This window comes from Ischnura elegans, chromosome 4 (genome assembly GCF_921293095.1).
Source record: "Ischnura elegans chromosome 4, ioIscEleg1.1, whole genome shotgun sequence".
Lineage (NCBI taxonomy): Eukaryota > Metazoa > Arthropoda > Insecta > Odonata > Coenagrionidae > Ischnura > Ischnura elegans.
In genome coordinates, this window is record NC_060249.1 from 111,864,449 (window position 1) to 111,884,902 (window position 20,454).

Below are 20,454 nucleotides of genomic sequence, written 5' to 3' on the forward strand. Positions count from 1 at the left end.
AAAAGAGTGCAGCATTCACTTAAAATTTGAAGGCACCTAAACATTTAAGTCTGTAAGTCAATAAATGGTCTAAGGAAATGTGTAAACTCCTCTTCAATAGCTTTGATTTAGCCAGATGCTCAGACAGCATAGTTAATGGTCCCAGAACAAGTAAGATCTGGGTAGGCTGGACAGGGAGAATTTGATGAAAAATTATGAATGACTTTCCAGTAACAAATGAATTTATTTTTACGGCATAGGGTAAGAGATGATTTGCAGACAGGATATATCTCTCAATCATTGAAAATTACATGCAATATATTATTCTCATGAAGTGATACTGAGGCTGTGACTACTCAGACAAGACATGAAAGAGTTTTTTATGTAAACAAACAATTAAAACATTTTCTCCCTTGAATTTTTTTTACCTTGGCCTTCTCTGATGAGATGAAAATTAACAAAAATTTTGAATATTAACTAGGCCTTGTATTAAATTTTTATTTGGTGCATTAGTACTTAATTTATTTTAAGACATTTGAGGGGGGTGAGAAGCCAAGGGATACAAGTGATTTTTACGAAAATAAAACAAACTAGATAGACAAGGTATTGAGTAGTGCATTTGATTCTCCGTTCGATATTAGCACAAAACAGATAATCGCTCGTATCCCTTTGAAACCAAGTTTTTGCATATTTCGTCTGCCAATTTCTGTACCCAAATACGTTTAGAAAAAAAATAAAATCACTTGTACCCCTTTAGCTTCTCACCTCCGAATTTAAGGTTGCAATCATTACTAATATCTAGAACTCCAGCCACTTCTAGAGAGCTCATTGCCTTCTCCTACCATGGCATTAAATTAATTTAAAAAGTTGCACCCACCTCCTGAGAGAATAGGGGTAAAAAATAGCAAAAGTGTAATACATTTCTAAGTTTTAAAAAAATTTAGCAAGTGGGCAGCAGCAGCAACAGAAAAGAACCTATATTTGGGGACAAGAAGTGAAAAATGGTCATGGCTCATTAATATTTATTTTTATTTTGGGTGATTTTCATCCTTAACCATTGCACTCTTGCATTTCATGAGTTGATCCAACATCTACATATTTTTGACAAAAACATAGTAAATTGAGAAAATATATTTCATGTATCACTTGAAAAAATCCTTAGTTAAGAAATATGCACCTATATTTATGATTTTTTTTTAGCCAGAAAATATTCATATTTCTTATTGTTAATGCCAGCTGCTGAATTGCAACCAATTTATTCCAGGAAAGGCACCCCCAAATCAAGAAATCCTTCTTTGAGATCTATTAAAATGCAAGCATACTTTTGTTGACTTGAATGTAGATTGTTTTATTGTATTTCTTTCAATAAAACATGAAAACAAATCTCTCCCATAATGAATTAGCCAAACCCCATGACAAATATAATTGACTGAGGCATTAGCCAGAGAATGAAAAATGTTCCTTCCCACTTGTAGAGATGTGAATATTTTTTCCTAAAATCAGAGTATTTCTTTTTCAGGAAGCAGTCTCCCAAGTATCTAAAACATTTATGGAGCAGAAGCTTGGGTACTTTAATGCTGCCACTGAAATTTTTTTAAGGTGTGCAAAGCCCAAAAATGCAAAGTTTTCTTAGTGTGAATGAGTGGAGAAAGTGAGGGATGGAGGCACAGAGGAGGATTGATAAGGGAGTGTCATGGAATGTACAAATTTTCTGCATAGGGAAGTATTCAGTGGACACAGGAGCAAACAATTTATCAACCGTCTGATACTCAAGCCTATACGGCACTATATAAATTTATTACACTAGCACATTGCCTCATCTATTTTTATTATGGCATAAATATTGTGGCCCCAAGGATAATGAAGCCAGGTGAAAATAGGTGGTGCACGGCATTTAGTGGAGGACAATGTTTACGGATTGATGCTTCAAAAGATTATATGAAATATTGCTTGAAATAAAAACAATTACATGTTTAGAAATGATTTACTACTGCAATTTATTTTATGCAATTAGGTTGCTTGTGCGTTAAAAAAATGAGAATTTTATTTCATTGAATTCTTCTAGATTATTGAAAATTGAGAAATTATTGCAGCAATTGCTGACTAAACTGACAATCCAAAACTAATCTTACTCAATAATAATTTTACTAGCATGAAATTTTTATTTGTAAGTACCTAAATTATTGCATGTGAACTCACCTCCAGTTCAGAAATTTATTTGGCTCTGAGAACCAAAATTAAGAGGGTGAATGGTAATAGTAATTTCTGAAAGTATTTACCAAATCTCTTTACATAAGTCTTGGTTAGTAAAAATTACTGAGAGAAAGTACTTCTCCCTTTTAGAATATGCGGGAGCCTTATAAAATATAATCACAGATATTTTATAAGAAAAATATGTGAATGCTTAAAATGAAAATATTTAACAGGGTTTGATAATGAGGAGTATGCCAAAATGGGGAACAGCTAAGAGAAAACATATTTAATTTTTAACGTGCCAAATAGTCTTAATACGATTGGCACATAGGACAAACAAGATTAGTAGTCATGGGAGCATGTGCAAAAATATTAAAAATGAATTTCAAATTATAAAATATAATACTTACTGAATAGGATAAGAGATGATTTGCACACTGAATATTTTCTTCAATCATCAAAAAATACATGCAATACATTTATTCCCATGAAGTGATACTGAGGCCCAGACTACTCAGACGAGACATATGATGCCAGAATTAGAAGAAATACTCCCCCTTTCCTGCTGGGGGATCAAGATGGATTTTCTTGTCGGGTGGGGGCAAATTTCTTCAGCCTGAACGTTTTGAAATTGGGTCATGGAATGGGAAATTTTGAATAACCAGCAGTATATGAGGGTGAAAAGGGAAATGATGGTTTGAAAGAGAGACAGAGTAGAACCTGCATCTCTCCCAGCCTTCAAGGTGAGGAGAGAAATAAAGAAATATTTTGGAAACTCATAACAGTGGACCCCAAGACCAAACGATGGGTAGACAAGCATAACAGGCCCACTGTTATGGGCTTTACAAGGGCTCTCAAAATTTATTTATATTACTCAGTTCTCCATCAAGGCTGTAAGAGACATGACCTTAAGTGACATGGTTTACTTTAATCAACCATAAAACAGGAAAATAAGCCTCGCATTGTACATTCCACTTATCTTTATTAGGTCTGACCATGGTTTATAATATACTAATTTGATCAACTAATTATTGTCAGATTTTGAAATCGTCAAATATTGTTGAATCCGTAATTGCTCAAAATAAAGAAGTATAGAATCTAGGAAGCTAAGGTTATTCCTCAAAAGGCGTGCAGAAGTACTCACATGATGCATAGACTTCTTCTGCAAGCACTTTTGTATTCCTTAACTGCTGGTAAACAAAACATACCAATAACTCATGGATATGACAAGTGTGGTACATATTTTCAATGAAGATATGAATGGATATTTTAATCCCAATAAATTCAATCTGAAGTCTTTAAAAATAATCTTGGTTTAGACAGAAGTTGTTTTAAAATTTTACCTCCAGGGGCACAATTCTAAAAACAAAAGAGTGAAGTATAGTGGGTACTTCCAGACAGCCAATAACAAACATATATAGCATATAATGAAATTTTAGGGTGGCAGTGTTATTTCAAAAACTAATCTTGTAATTATTACGGATAGAGGGCTGTGAGTTAGTCATCATGATGCTTGACTTTAAAGTGATAAATGGTTGCCACATCAAATTATTTTTTTTTCTTTACTTAGAGAGGGGTGCAATTGATGCCATTTTGCACTCTTGGATTGGCTAGCATTAATTGCACAGGTGCACGTATTGATAAAGAAGCAGCAGATAAAATATGGAAGAACTATTCAGAAAATTTCATCACTTTGAGCTCATGAAATCATAACTGATCATTGCAGAAGCATTCTAAATTCGATTTTTATGCCAAAATATTCTCTTCTTCATTAAATATGTGAAATGCTAATTGCAAAGCAATGGAAGAATTATGATTTTATAGAATGATACAGAAACTTTGTGCCATTCATATTTATAGTCGATTAAACGAAAGAAAAGGATTTTTTAATATTTTATTTCTAAATATTTTAGGTAACTTCACCATTTAGAATTCACCCATTCATTGAAATGTATTGGATTGACCGTAATTTTGTCTAATGTAAGTATGCACCAATGTCTATTTGTCACAATATTATCCAAAACCCCAAATAGATGTAAATACCACCATTGCCATGGGCTCTTCTTATCCCCTACGATGACTGAAGATGTGAAGGAGGGGTGAAGATTGTTCTGCATGAGGGGATGGAGTTTATGGTGCCTCGTTTCGCTTTTTTTCCTGAAAGGGAGTGATATTTAATTTAAAAAAACTTGAAAATCTCAATTGATGTGACAAATGTGATTTTTATTCAAAATTGATTAATAAGTCTACCAAAATTTAGGTGTTTAGAATTCGAAATTCCAATAAATGCCAACAAAATCAAATTTGTATTTTTTTAAATCATATCCTTACGTAAAGAGACATAAAAATAAGGTGAATATTGAGATAAAAACCTCAATAGTCGGAGAAACTTAGGAATTTTCCCCGGTATGATCAAATACGGTTTTCTCAAGATACAATTGTAGTCAGTAGGATAAAAAGCATTTTCATCTTTTTTCTCTGCCCGATCAAAAAAATATCCCGATGAAGGATATTTTGCACCCGATTTTGAATGCATGGGAAAAAATTCTCAAGTTCTGTGGAAAAATTGAGAAGTTTGCTGGGCATACCACTGTTGGTGCGACAATTTTCACCGTTTTACATGTATCTACATATTTTTAGGACCAGCCAATGGATTCCTATTTCCCCAATGCATCTTCCTATCTCCTCAATTTTTATAACGTAACAAAGTTAATTGGAAAAATACACCTATATCGGGTTATTTTTACGCTTCCTGGGGGGCGTTAAACTTTGTTACGCGGTTGGACACGTGGGGCACACTAGTAGTCGAAATTCAATTTTTCTTTATTTGCTGCATCACGTTTTTACAGATTTTACGTGGATGAAAATACGTGTCTAAAGATATACAAACTCTTAATAATGTAGCACACTTAAAAAGGATTTATATATTAACCATTATTCCTAGTACTTCATTCCCACCTTCCCACAAATGATATGCTTCCTCCTTTCTCCTCAATTGGTCTTCATGTTCTTCTTCCTCTTTGATTTCCTTTCACTTTCCATGCATAAGAACAGAAAACTTGAAAACTCGCGCTCGCACCGTTCCAAACACACCGCTCGCAACACAACTTATGGGCTTCGGATGATAAAGAAAAAAACTGTTTGCCCGCTGGGGTCAGACCACGGGTGATAGAGGGGAAAGGAGGGGAACAAGAGACGATGGAGGGGAAGTAGTGAGAGAGACTACTATGGGGTGGGAAGCTCTTTCTTCGAGAGTGGGGGTCACACAACAGCGCCATGGAAGAAAAGATCGTAAGCGCTTGACGCTGAGAAAACACGCTCGGGAATTTGAGCTATAGCGTGATTATTACAAAGATGACACTCATGAAACGTATCTTATTTCCAAGAAGAAGGATGAATGTTCTCATCTACCGAAAAAAAATTCAAATCGCGTTTTCTACGTCGTAGAATTACATCGAGAAAACAGGCGTTTTATTGTGTTTTTGAGCGCCAATAACTAATTAACAAATGCTTTTCAAATATTTTTTTTCACTTGCCGATAACAATAATCTTAGCTTAATTAAATCATATCCAGAACAAGTTTTCTCCAGAGTGTATAATTAGCGAGCAAATAGCGAGCAAAATTAAGTCTGCAGAGCCGTTTTTCGCGGAGATATAGAACACCCTTAAGTTTTCAACTTTTTGTAAAAAAATACAAATAACAAATTTCGACTTGTTTTTATTGTTTGGTGAATGTTTTCACTCTAAAGAACGCATTTATAATTAACAGTGGAACAAAGTAAAAAATTACTGAAAAATTGTGAAATATTACCAGCATCGAAAACACCGGGCTACGTGTGTGGTACACTCACGCCCGCTTCCATATGCGCGCTAATTAATGCTGGCCATTTGCCGATTACTAAAAAACTATTACGTGAGACTTTTGAGGACTTTATAATGCGCAGATACTGAAAATCACGTGTATATGATGCCATCATATGAAAAACGGAACAAAAATTGAACACTGAAGGGTTAAAGAAAAAAGAGAAAAAGGTGACAGTTGACGCGGAATCCTATTTCAATGTACCCATCGGGATAGCGCTGAAGAATCGTTTCCTACTCCGCCAATAAGTTAACGCTAGCCGTCGAGGAGTTATAGCTGCGACAGGCGACTGCGAGAAGGAGAAGCAACAGGTGCTCATTGTTCCTCACCCCTGCAGACTCGGATGCTATGCCTGAAAAATAATTGCAGAATAGAATATTCCAGCAGAGCGTATGAGAGATCAATTTTCATAGGGAAGCTTACGAGTTACAGAGTACCTTGCAATGGGGATTCTTAGAGAAGGCCCAACTCTATAACATAGAAGGCTGATTTCTGTTGCCACTTCGATCGCAATTTAATCGGCTTTCAAAAATTTCCGCGGCGCGGTTACGAGTGCAATGCGATCCACGTTTTTACAATAGTTTGCACTCTAGTGCTTTTAATCGCGAGGAATAGCATTGGAAAGTTGTGAACTTGATGGATCACATCATCATGTATTCAAATTTCGGGTAACACCTCTGATCATACCTTATTTCTCCTTGAAACTCGGATCACTTTGTCCGTCAGCGACGCGAGGGGTGACTTTTGTAAAATTCTAAGCAGTCTAAAAAAAGTAAAAAAAAACGATAAGCAGGGTGAAATTGATTCATACATCAACCACCAGATGTCCTAACACTATCTTACGCTTCACAGTTCGTTACTGTCAATAGTTCGCATTATTTCCGTTCACACTTTATGGCGCCAGCAGAGCATTAGTAAGGGAGCAGGGTGCAAGGGAGAAAGGGAACGAGGGAATGAGTGCATACTACGTGGATTGGAAAACGGCCATAGATTTTGCTGTCAGCCAATAACCTTTGAGAACTTACTTTCACTGAGTTTGATCGAAATAAACTGTTTGTGCGACAGTATAAGCAATATGACTCACCTCTACTACTGTGGCTGGTCCCCCTCGACGATCTGCACGACGCTGCGGCTGTACACCGTGGCGATGGTTGCCAAGCACTTGAGTTCCATTCTACCGCTACGTCGAAAGTGCACGGGCCCCACCACTACCTCCAATCCCAGCGTCGAATTCTCCAATCCCTCGGGGTTACTCTCTCTGAATGGACCGCGGAGGAACCTGGAATTCGCCTGGACGAGGTAAAGTATTATTATGCATAGAACCACCATTGACTTGAGGTGCTGAAAGAGTTCTATTACTTGAGTACATTGGCGGCTAGCCCATAAGGAATCTCGGACGCCGCCCCTCCCAAATATTTAAAAAAGGAAAAAATCCCAATCCCATGCATCGAAAATGTAGGAAAAACACGCAAAAATAGAGCGAGAAGTTCGCATTTGTAGCCGCGGGGCGCTGGCAAAAACGTCCCAATCCATTAGCATGCAGTTATATGAAGAGTGGTAGTGGTGGGGGCTGCTGGTGCTATGACGCGTCTAAGCTTGTGCCTTATGGAAGTCTTGGGACGCCGCCCGAGCATGCGCAGAACGACTTATTTAGTGAGAAATAGTTGACATCGCCACGCTGCCCGGCGGCCGTATAATCTTGGTGTTGCAGTACTGTAGGATACCTTGTTTTGGTGACCAGTTGACTAATTATGTGTAAATTGTTTTAATGTAAATAGGCCTAGTTGTACTTGAGTTAATCGAGTTAGTGATTGTTAGTGTTTTAGTGTTAGTGATTGTTTTGTTTACTAGTGAGTCATGATGTTCTCTAGATTGCCTTAAAACTCACTAAAATACACAATATATCAAAAACATTTCGACTCCCTGTGGAGTGTGCCCCTCTCAGCATTTGAATCACGAACTGCCACTGCTTGAGTAGCCAAGTTACCGGCGATGGACGAAGGAGGAAAAAGTAGCCCAACTCCAGTGACGTAACTATGGGGGGATAAGACGGATAGCTCCCCCCCCCAAAAGGTTCAGAGATATAAAAAAATTAATTAAAGTTATTGTCTAGTTTTGACACAAAATAACTGCATCTGCTTAAGGTCAAATTTTAAGTGCCAAAATGATGTAAAATGAATTTCCAGGTATTTATTTTTTAAATTTTCCCAGAACGCTCGTTGCCTGGGGGAGGGGAGATAAATCCCCCCAATCCTGCCCAATTCCTTCCCATCCCTCAAAAGCATATTCCCAGTCACACCAGTGTCTAGCCCAAAGCTAAGAGGGTATGCCTAAAAAGAAGGATTACTTTTGGAGAGTCAGCAAATCAACTATTATTAAGTACATCCTACAATCTCCCTACTAATGGCACATGAGGTTAAATAAGGGTTCAATGACGGAGAATTATTACCACCTTATTGCGACGTTGTCTCACCTGCTGCCCGTTGATAAACCAGTTGAGCTCTGCGGCCGGTTTGGAGGGCCCCGAAGTGCAGTTGATGCGGACAGTGTCGCCAAAGTAATAACGAGGATGGACTCCAACCATACGAGGATCCTCTTTAGGCGGGTCTGTCAAAATGATGACATAAATGCATTAATAAGTGACCTAGTGGGTGGCAGAAAATATTATGAACCCCTATGCACCTGGTAGGTGAGCACAGACGTGTTGTGAAACTACTCGATCACTTGATATAGGGAATCTGGTGAAGGCAACATTGTTCGTAACCGTTATGTAGCATACGGCTCTACGCAGAAAACTACATTGGGATTGGAAGAACTAATTTTCCTAAAATAATAGTAATAATTTATTTATTATAGAAGATCAAGGCTTATTGGGACCTTGATTAATAAAATGTTTATCTTTAATCATCATTTTCTATCTCACTGCGAAGTTTGAATGCAATCTATTTCAATATTTCCTCGTGAATACTATTGATGAATTCCTCTCGGGTTCTCAGCCAGGTTAATTCTTTCCTATAATTCGACGTTTCAAGAGACGACTTGTCTCCCATCTTCAAGGCCGTGTTACCCTATGGAAGTCCAATTTCACACATGTGACACGGCGGTCTCCCATCTTCAATGCCGTGTCTCAAGTGTAAAATTGGACTTCAACAGGGTAACGGCCTTGAATATGGGAGACAAGTCGTCTCTCGAAACGTCGGCTTATACGAAAGAATTAACCTGGCTGAGAACCCGAAAAGAATTCATCAATTGAATGTAATCTGTTGGTGACCCTTGGGTGGGTACCTTACCTTGTCAATTCCGACGGTCGCGGACCGGAAAGTTCCCTTGCGGATTTCCGCAGAAAGGGCAGCCTTTGGACGTACGAATCTGCCCGATAAAGTGAATTTTTGCAATATGGACGAGCCGTCAAATGAGCGGGGGGAAGAGGGTGATACTCACCAATGACCATCATGTCCCCTTCGTCGTGAACAACGTGGAAATAGGGGTACCCGCTGGCCACCTCGCAGCGGTAGCGGCCGGTGCTCGATAGGTCCACCGACGATAGAACCAACGAATTCTCCGTTGAGTTTTCAACCTGAAGAGAAGGATTATTTGCCACTAGCATGCCACCTGGTGTTGCTCGGGAATGATACAGCCCAGGGAAGTAGGAAATTTGTAACTTGGAATTTATGGCCGCATTGCAGGATTTAGGTAAAGGAACAAAGTAGGATGATGGTATACATGCAACAGCAATGGAAAAACAGATATCCGTATACTGCGCGCGGGATAAGCTTATACCCCGTCGCACAGCATATTAACAGTGGCGCCGACTCCATGGGGCCTGAGGGGGCCCCAGCCCCCCCAAAAATTCGTTACAGCCGTGAGGAATAAATGTGTCAGGCTTGTCGATTTTCCCCGCGGTGCCCAGATATCGAGGTTCGAGTGATCAAGGTTTTAATGCTGATCATATGACTCTTCTAAAATGCTTAAAAAACTTAAAATTCACTTCTTATAAAACTTACCGGGGCAAGATCCCCGGTTTGGGCCCCCCAATATTTTTTGTAGGTCGGCACCCCTGCATATTAATTATTATGTTTGTCCGTATGTGCGTTGACCAAAAACATTGTTTGAACGACCACCATAAAAGTGTGAACCAAGATGGTCAATAGTTAAGTATAGAATCCTTTGAGCTTGTCAAGAGGCGTGCCTACCTGGCAGGATGACCAATCATAGAAGTTTTAAGACGTGACGCAACATATGGTAATCGTATAACGACGAAAATGACGAGTTGGACGCAACAAAAAGTATCACTACGGAATTGGGGAATATGAAGTGCACCTATATACTAATTTTGGTTGCATTCCGTTCTGCCACATGTAAGTAATATCGGACAGACAACAGACATAGTGTTTTATATATATGCATATATTATACTATGCTTCCGACTAAGGTAGGTTTTCATAAAGTTAATTATCTGAGTTCTGGGATAAAAATCATATCCTCAAGGAAACAGTGCACACATTGCTAGGCATTTCGTATGTTCAACAACCCGATTTTTTCTCTCTTCGCTGTCATCGTGACCCGGTTTGAAAATCTAAAATTGTCGTCAGACGCCGTTTTGCAGGAGATTAATACAAGTATTGGTCAAGTAACAACGCCAAGATTTTTGAATGCATAACTGAGGTTATGGTGTTGATTAGCGCCTTAAATAAATGTTTCAGTTTAGTGATTTTGGAAGAGCTCTGGAATACATAAAATTTTTATGGTTTTACCTAAGGGCGATATTGATTCTTAGGCAACTAACTTTTACAATTGTAAGGGCACTAGGTAAGGTGTTAGGTATGTATAAAAAACAATATATAAACTGTTGTTATTTTGCATTTTAATCGTAATAACTTAAGCCAATTACTTAATCACTTAATTAAGTATATTATTTTGAAGGAATTAAAATATTTATTCCCGCGTTCCATCGATTTTTGCTTCACATATTCTCGTTTCATCGTCAAAATACGAACAGCAGGACAAATACATATTTAATTTTTCGAATTTTTTGGAAATAAGAATGACGAAAATTGCTTGGTGACAGAAAAATATAGACAAGTTCCCCGGAAGATATTTTTCTGACGCCCTCATTACAATTTTTGCTTGAATATTATATTCTGAAATATAGCACATTATAGTAGTAAACTTTGTAGTAGAAGGTACCAGGTAGACTGATTTAATCAGCGGAACATAATGCCTAATAATTTTTCTGTTAAATTGCCATTGTGACACACAAATAGAGACGTAAATCCATCGATCCACTGATTTTATTCTGACTTTAATAACTACGTCATAGGTTTTATATTACCAGTTAAAAAATAATTTTGTATTAAACATTATAAAGCGGTGGAGTACTTACATTGACGTTGACTCCCGGCCTCGGGAAGGTAGTAATATGAGGAATATCCTCCGGGAGGTATCTGAAGAATTCATAATATCCTTTGTACCACTTGACGGCATATAGAGTATCTCCTTCCAAATCGTAATTGCATTTTAATATGGCACTCTGGCCGTTTAAAATTTGATTTGGGACACGGAACTCCGTCAGCCGAATTCCCATGGTATCTGAGGGAATGATAGGGCAAAATGTATAAACTAATCTTACAATCAATTGTACAGTTATAAAGTTTCACATACTGAAAAACGCAGGATAAAGCCAATTGAGGATTTCTTAGAGGAGTTGCTACACATTGGTATATCAACGTCATTAGATAGAATTTACGTCTAGATAAACGAAATTAATACCTTCTATGATCGGATCATAATGTTTATGCTTGGATATTTATAAGAAATGGATTGGTGCCAATCTACCAAATCAGTAGTAATACACGCACTAATCACTAAATAATCCACAGTATTTACATGTAAACACTACACCCCACGCTGCCTCACAAGGCGTGTGGCGGTAAGTGCTAGGAAATCGGTCAAAAACCTGTGAAACAGTTCTAAAAATTAAGGTGCCCGTAGAAAGAGATTTTATGGGACTGATTCCATCATAGCATGTACTTAGTTTGCCCTATTGTTAGGGGAGAAAAACGAATTCGCATCGCATCAGTTCGGAGAATTCCCATTATCGTTTATTTGGAACTGGAAATGAATTCAGGCTCTAATTGTAAGATAATATACTCCGTGTGACTCGAAAAGGTATATATTCCAAATATATCCAAGCCAAGAATGTAAATCATGAGTCCTCCAAGTCCCAGCGTAATTCGCAACGAGCCTGCACAACGCTTTTCGAACATTCTCAGCAGTTCCTGGCGAATTGTGCCGCTTTACTTTGTGTTTTATCACGCGAACTAAATCCTTCTGCACTAAATCCCATATGCTTGTCACGACTTTGACTTTGGTACTTGAAAAAAAACTAAGTCTTTTAAATATATTTTAAAATACAAAAGATACTTCAGAATGTTTCTCAATTTGGTGCATAGCACTAAAAATATCCCAGGTTAGGCACATTCAAGAGACACAATAAAGAAAAAACACCCACGAAACTAAGTATTTTCATGGAACATATCCACCTTCCTCAGAATTAGGGAGAAGAGTGAAAGTAAAGGATGAAAGAGAGCTGAGGGGGGGGGGTAGTGGGAAAGTACGGTCCAGGCGGGGGAGGAAGAGTGGGCTGAGGCAATTAAAGGGATCATCTGTTGATATTTAAGCCGGGAGGAAGAAATGCTTTAAACAGCCATGTATAAGTTAATTCGGTGGAATTGAGTTTATGTGGGTGGTCTTTGGGGAGAAGGGAGGACAAAACTAGAACACTGTAACAATCATTGAATTGACGCTGATGAGAGGCCGCATGTTTCGCCACAGGGAGAAACATAAAGTGGGGGGGAAGTGCATGATGCCCTGTGGAATCCATACAAATATATTTTTTTATTTTATACAAATAAAACAAAATATATATTTTGTATTTTTTATTATATACAATTGTATGAAACTAAGAGGTCTTAAAAATATATAACCTGCCTCGTCACGTTGAAGATAGTTGCAAACATGAAGAACGCGATTCTAAATGTGCGTATACACTGTGTAACATGTAATATAAACAGTATACATAGAATATTTTTTACGAAAAAGTTAAAAATCCGTGTAACAAGTTACATGTAACATTGTGATGCAAAACAAAAATTCGTGTTACATAGCAAGCTTTTGGTTTCCCGTACGGAGTGGGAAAATGTGTAACATGTGACAGAAAAGAGGTGAGGCGCATGGTGGGGATAGCCAGTTGACGGGTGGGCTGCGACTGAATTTTTAACATGTTATTTGTGCACTTTTGGCTCCGCTGGACTCTTGTTATAAAACAAATATTACAAGTAACTTGTTAAATATAAAATGTTTATATAACATGTTACTGATCTAAGTTACTGATCCCCCCTGCCCAGAAAATAACCAGGATCTGCCCCTGGGAAGACGCAACATACCAGAGAAGAAAAGATAAATTGAAATTTTTAGATGAGTCGTTATGCATTTCGCAGCTGTTTCTATAAAATTTATCTATATGCACATATACTGAAGAGGATGTCTGCTTGTCTGTCCGCTTTGCACTTCCATAAGGCTGCACGGATTGCAACCACAGTTATTGCGTAGTTTCATCCATTGCTCCCAAAGCCCATAGTGCTACTTCTGCAGGTGTCCAACGCGTACATTTCGTCGTTTTCTCATTACCGCCGGTTACGCCACATCACACAACATAGCTGCGGCTGGACATCCTGGCGAGTATACACACATCTTGACACGCTCTAATGGCTGAACGTATTACAATAATGATGACCTTAATAATGACCCTTAAAATAAATTTAAAAAATAACTAGATTTTAAAACAGGGACGCTGAATAAGGGACACTCACAATTTTTTTGCCAAACGTATTACTATTGCCCAATGGCCTAATGGACTACTGTTGTTTTCTCTCTACGCGATCTTCAGCAAGGCCTGAGAGAGTTGGAGGGATGGGCAGAGGTGAGGGGGGAATGGTGATGGGATGATTCCAGCAGATTATGCGGGTTCTGTCATGCAATAGCTTGCTCTAACAACAAGAGGGACCCCAGTTCCGTAGAAGTGTTAATGAATGAGTCCAAGAGCAAGGATTTGCACCTCTTGAAGGCTGCCGAGGCCACCCTCTTGGATGCTCAGCTGGAAAGGGGAATTAGCACCGTGACCTTTAGACGGAAAAAAAATATCGTGTAATTCAGGGTTGGTTACGGGAAATACAGAATGGCAGTAAATTTTGGAAGGACTAGTACGTCCCTAAATTTTCAGCCCAATTTGTCAACCTATATCTGCTACTTTATGACTATGAGGTAGCACCTAAGCCCTGAGGACAAAATCCTTGGACTCCTTAGTTCTTTCGTTCAGTTACTCATATGGTAATCTCTTAAGCATAATGCTACAGAGGTGTTATCAGAGCTATTTCAAAAGTTTTTACAAACATATCTTTTAAATTAGAATTGGGAAAATAGCAAAAATATGTATTTGAAATAGAAAGTACTAGATACATGCGGGTCGTGTATTTGGAATACCACATACAAATTACAACTGTATTTCAAATACGTATTTAAAATAAAATAATTGTATTTGAAATACTACCCAGCCCTGGCCGCAGCATATGGGAAGATACATAAGCGGATTTCGGGGGGCCACAGGGGCACGTGCCCCCCCAGACACTTAAAAATAGACAAAATTTTTTATTAGGTAATCATAACGTTTGTTTTGTTTTGTGCGTTAAGGAACCTATATGATTTAATTTCATATTAATAACTTTCACATTAAACTAAATAATATAATATCTAATGGTATATTGTGATTTCGTATTGTAATTTTTGTACGTTATTTTTGTTGTCAAGTATTAGAAGATCGTTTGCCTGTCAGACCCTTGCGCATCCCCCCCCCCCAATCCAGAAAATAACCAGGATCTGCCCCTGGGAAGACGCAACTTACCAGAGAAGAAAAGATAAATTGAAAAATTTTTAGAGGAGCCGTAATGCATTTCGCAGCTGTTTCTATAAAATTTATCTATATGCATATATACTGAAGAGGATGCCTGTTTGTCTGTCCGCTTTGCATTTCCATAAGGCTGCACGGATTGCAACCACAGTTATTGCGTAGTTTCATCCATTGCTCCCAAAGCCCATAGTGCTACTTCTGCAGGTGTCCAACGCGTACATTTCGTCGTTTTCTCATTACCGCCGGTTACGCCACATCACACAACATAGCTGCGGCTGGACATCCTGGCGAGTATACACACATCTTGACACGCTCTAATGGAAAACATAACTCAAAGCATTCCTCATCTAACTCTCTATCCTTTTTCCTGGGGTATGTGTCCTCACGACGTTTTGCGTCTACGCACGTACAGACAAACATGATGACTAATGTTTTGGAGGGTGGTTTAAGCTAATCCCATGCACGGTATACGGAAATCGTTTTTCCCATTGTTTGCTGTTACATTTGCATACCATCATCATACCTACGATGTTCCTTTACCTAAAAATCATGCCATTAAACCATGAATTCCAAGACCTTCTGGATACTATCCTTCACGAGCAACGCGGGGAGGCCTGCTTGTATAATCAACTTACACTTTCGCCTATTTTCTATGAAAGATAATATTAATACTTGAATCACTACTGAACAAATGTATAGATTGCACATAATCATGCTACAAAGGTTCCATTCTCGGGGTCATCTCGCACTTCGAGGATATTTTTTTAACGGCATCCGAAAGCTTCGGCCGAATATTGAACTCGTGACCCTACGCTCGGGAGCCTATAGCTCTCGATCCACTGGGCTACCTCGCTACCTGATATGTAAGTAAAATTATTGTATGAGTTTTCGACATTTCAATGAAAAGTGGCACGTAATTAGTTCCTAAATACAATTTTCTTAAATATAATGCAAAGATTTTGCCATAACCTTCCAAAGTGCGTCAAGAGTACGGTTAAACGTCATTTGCCATTCGTGGCATTTACTATCAGCTATCAGGCCTCTCGATGTTGCACGGGAAATATAGTCCCAGGGATGTGGGAAACTTGGAAACCCCAACCCCATTTTTCCCCGCGGTCGACTGAAAATTGATGTAAGACGGTAATCAGAAGACTCCAGACAGAAAACAATGAAATAAAAGACTTCCGTATACCACGCTCCACAACCAGGGATGGCAAAAGAAACTAAACGGAAATCAAAACCAGTAAAATTTCAACACTTTCGTTCCCGGGAGCGATATACAGAAACGAAACGCTATGGATTTAAACCCGGGAGCTAAACTCTGGGTCGAAACTAAATCGATGTAAAACTACATCGGGTCAAAACTAAACTAAAACACTGGAACGAAACGAAACGCGGGTAATGTTTCGCACCGGAGGGACCACGTACCAGCGGTTTAGCTTCGATCCACACACCGAGTGCGAAGTGTGGTTGAATGAAGTAGAGGTTCGGCCTACCGCCATTAAATGCATGGGGCACTCATATTGATACCACAAACAGGATAACGGTGAATACAAACTAGCCATTCGATTTGTAAGCTTGATGTTTTAACCTCTCTACCCGTATGTCAAACGTAATGGGTCGAAACTATTCCCTCTTATCCCCCTCCACACAACTTCTGGGATCAAAAATTAACCATGAGCAGCGGAGTCTCGATTAATTTAGTTTCGTTCCCTGGATTAAAGTTTTCGTCCCGGGTCGAAACTAAACATCCTGGTGATTTTAATTTCGTGCAAGAACGAAACTAAACTTAGTCTTTGTATTTCCGTTTCGCTACGGGCCGAAAGGAAACATTTTCGTTTCGATTCACTTGCCTCCCCATCCACAACACTGATTGTAATGTGTGCGGACGTGCGTAGACCAAAAACTCCAAGTGAACGCATACCCAATCAAAAAGCTTTACCCCGAGATGATGAAAAGGCAAGTGTAGTAACCTTTGTGGTATATTTTCCTTTAGGCTTATGTCAAGATGTGTGCCTTCCTGGTACCGCCGAAGTTGAATGATGTGGCGCAAAGGCCGTATTTACTCAGGACTTGGAATTGCGCACTTTAGAACATCATTAATTTCTAAAATGGCGAGGAATTGCGCGACTGCATGAGGGATATTAGACCAGGAGCTATTTTGCTATATCTCACGTCCACCCATTCTCGCACCTGTTCCAGCAATTCACCGCTTTATTCGGCGCAATTTTGACTGCGCCGTCGTACACACGTTATATTGTGCAAGTACGTGCCCCGTGTAAAACGGCCTTAACAAAATTGCAATGAGAAAACGACGCAAAGGACGCAATGGACGCAGTTGAAGGTAGCACTACAGGCTTTGGGATCATGATATGTACCTATGTACTTTGGGTGCAATCCGTGCAACCGTAAATAAACGCATAGCAGACAAACAGACATCCTCTTTTATATATTGATAACCCCAATGGGACTGCAAAAAGGAAGCATTAGCCCGTAGAACTGAATCCTGATTTACGAGGCCACTTTGGACGCAATTAATAAATTTTCATGAACGCCCGAAGCGCGGTGATAAGTGCAGATTCATTTATCCTCAATATTTGCAATGAGAGTACTTGCAATCGCAAATAAGGACATCAGAAAGCTGAGCATTACATTCATTATATGATTAATAGTGTAACCTTCGATAAACAGCCATAATTTAGCAGTCTCTCTCGCAAAATTCGGATCTTTGTGCTCGTCAGCGAAGCGAGGGGCGACTATTTAGGGTAGTTTTCTTTACCAAAGAAAACGAAAGGCATTGATTGCGATTCGTTACCCACTATTAGTGTATTCATAATATACAAACTATTTGGTTTTAGATATCCCAGTTCAGACGAATGGCAATGGTCAATTTTAACCGCATTTGAAAAAGGCCAGATTGGCGCCCATTCGATGCCACTCCACGTGACGTCACAGGGACCTAGTTTCTATGCGAGTAGATAGGAGTTTTACATCGTCTGAGATTACCAATGCATGCATGAGGCACAGAGCTCAGGGAAACATTCCTTAATAATCACCTATTAAAACTGCCTAAGGTCGGAAAGTTTCCTTCGTTTGATAGGGTATTAATAATCCTTTAATCCTTATGATAGCGCTTGGCAGGCGCTACCTGCTAGCAGCCTGCATCGAAGCGGCGCACATACCCTCGCCCCAAGGTCCCCACTCACGGCGACAGCGGGAACCAGAATGACGCCACACGGGGTTTTCCCAGCATTCATATTTAGCCGTCGCGTTTTCGCGCGCTGGAAAATTTTCACTTTTCATTTAATCGCGAAAAATAGATATCGTCATTTAAAAATTTAAAAGCGTGAAATACGCACTCCGGAATTAATCTTTCGATTCAGGCACTAAAAAAATAATAGGTAACCACCCTATTTAAATGGCGACAACATGTCTAGAGCGCGAGAGGAGAATTCTATGTTGTAATTTTCGTGAACTAATATTTTCTCAGCTATTTCCATCACCACAGTGGCAGTTGATAGTGAACATCACTCGGAGTCGATATCAGAAAATATTACGGGAATAGCGACCGACTCTTCTTTCCTCTTTATCCTTCCGGAGTCAAAGTCTAGATGTCAAAGTGCGGATATTAATTAGGCATTGATGAGTCTTTGAAAGCTGAGTCGTGGCTTTTTTTGCCCGACCGACCAAATGTAACCTCTTTCATCGCCGAGTTTTAAATACTAGTTGAGTAAATTAATGCTTCCGTTTCAAGCAAGAGATGGAATGCTGAAAGGAGAGAATGATTTTTTTTCAAAATAAATACGAGCAGCAAAAGAAACTAGGGAAACGAAAAATGACAAATCTTATTCAGCACCATAAAACCTCCAAGTGTATTTTTCAAGAGCGTTAAATGATGCATGGCCTAGGGAATTTTATTTGAAAATACTTAGCTCTTGTAACTGAATACAATTCTGAGACCTTGCATAAAAGTGCCATTAGGGTTTTCTGAAGAATATGGTAACGTCACAATCGCCCTCGCTGGAAATTTAACTTTTCTTTCTTGAGAAACAATATTGTAAGGCCTTGATATGACCTTCGATCCCATAGGCAAAAAGCTCATGAAAACTGGGACCCGATTCTCGCGTTATACAACAGTCAAGTGATACTATGTTTGTTCAGGAACCAGTGGCGTAGCCAGGGGAGGGGTCCTGGGGGTCCGAACCCCCCCACAGCCCCCGAAATATAAAAACAGAATTTTTTCCTTCATAAAAGGATTCAAAATATTGAAAAATCATGTATTTACAAAATATTTCTTTAACAAATGAAGTTTTTTCGATTATGAAAAGTGTTGAAATTAGTTTAAAACCCATTGCTTAGTAGCCTGTTTTTTTTTAATTTTCTCCCCTGGTTTTGAACCCCCCCCCCCCCACCGAATGAAATTCCTGACTACACCACTGGCAGGAACTTACCTTGAAAGCAAGTGATGGCACAGAGCCCCAGCAATACGATTAGTCCTCCAACTAGGCCCATCCTGGTAGCGATGTGTCTCTTACTGTCTTCCAATGGCACCTTTCCTCAACGTCTTCCGCTCTTCCGATATAACCTTCGGTCGTGATTCACACAGTATTGCACTTCAATGAAGCAACCAGTATGCACCAGCGATCGACTTACAAAGAAGCAAGTTCACTGCGCCAAGGAGAGTGATTCACACGCACTAAACAGAAAAAACCAAACCATTCTCCCCACTCAATGAGCTGAATATTTTGAAGGTTGTCACAGCCGCATTTCTACTTCAGCTCAACACAACGTTCCTCCGAAAAATACCGGATCAAATGTGATATTTATTCCCTCCTACCTTCCTATCATCCGTCTACGAACAACACGAGCTCGTGCGCGAGTGAAAAGAATTTTCTGAGAGAGTAGTGATAACCCCGGAGTTAGGATGGGAAAGAGGGCTATTCGCGCCTGCGCAATGGCCTAAAAACGTGATCAACATCAAAATCGCGTGAAAAACGCGGGATATTGGAATCCAAAAAAAACATGCAGCACTGCATATGTGCCGATGGTGATATCTATAAGACAAGTGTAGCGCCGGTTCGCTGGAGAAGGATATTCAAAATAACGTTCGCTCACTTCGAGGTTCAAACCACAACTCCTTTATTCTCTCTCTTTTACAACGGGCCCCAAAGCCCTTCTCCCGTTGAGGGCTTCCCGCCCCCACCTCCTGGGTTTCCCCCAAGAGTCCATGTCCTGAGCAGCCGACAGCGCTCGGCTACACTGCCCCCTCCTTTCAAAGGCGTCGCGCCCTCGCGACGGTCAGCATAGCGGGAACCTTCGCTGTCTTCGGACCTGGGAAAGTTGGCGCCTTTATCTCCTTACCTCTGAAACGAAAGGAAAAGAAAAGAGACCACCCCCCACCCCCGGAATTACTCCTTCCTCAGAGGCCAGCTTGAAACCTTTGCGGTTCTCTCGT

The 20,454-nt window shown here is 39.5% G+C and overlaps 1 protein-coding gene across 1 annotated transcript; it reads right to left on the reverse strand.

The window, feature by feature from the left end:
- Nucleotides 1–3,093: 3,093 nt before the first annotated feature.
- On the reverse strand, nucleotides 3,094–19,861 carry LOC124156915. Its single transcript, XM_046531393.1, has 6 exons — nucleotides 19,451–19,861; nucleotides 11,418–11,623; nucleotides 9,476–9,611; nucleotides 8,508–8,641; nucleotides 7,119–7,324; nucleotides 3,094–4,329 (listed from the first exon to the last, which is right to left on the reverse strand). Exons 1-5 carry the CDS (start codon nucleotides 19,509–19,511, stop codon nucleotides 7,124–7,126), a joined length of 738 nt encoding a protein of 245 aa, XP_046387349.1. The 5' UTR covers nucleotides 19,512–19,861; the 3' UTR covers nucleotides 3,094–4,329; nucleotides 7,119–7,123.
- Nucleotides 19,862–20,454: the final 593 nt, after the last annotated feature.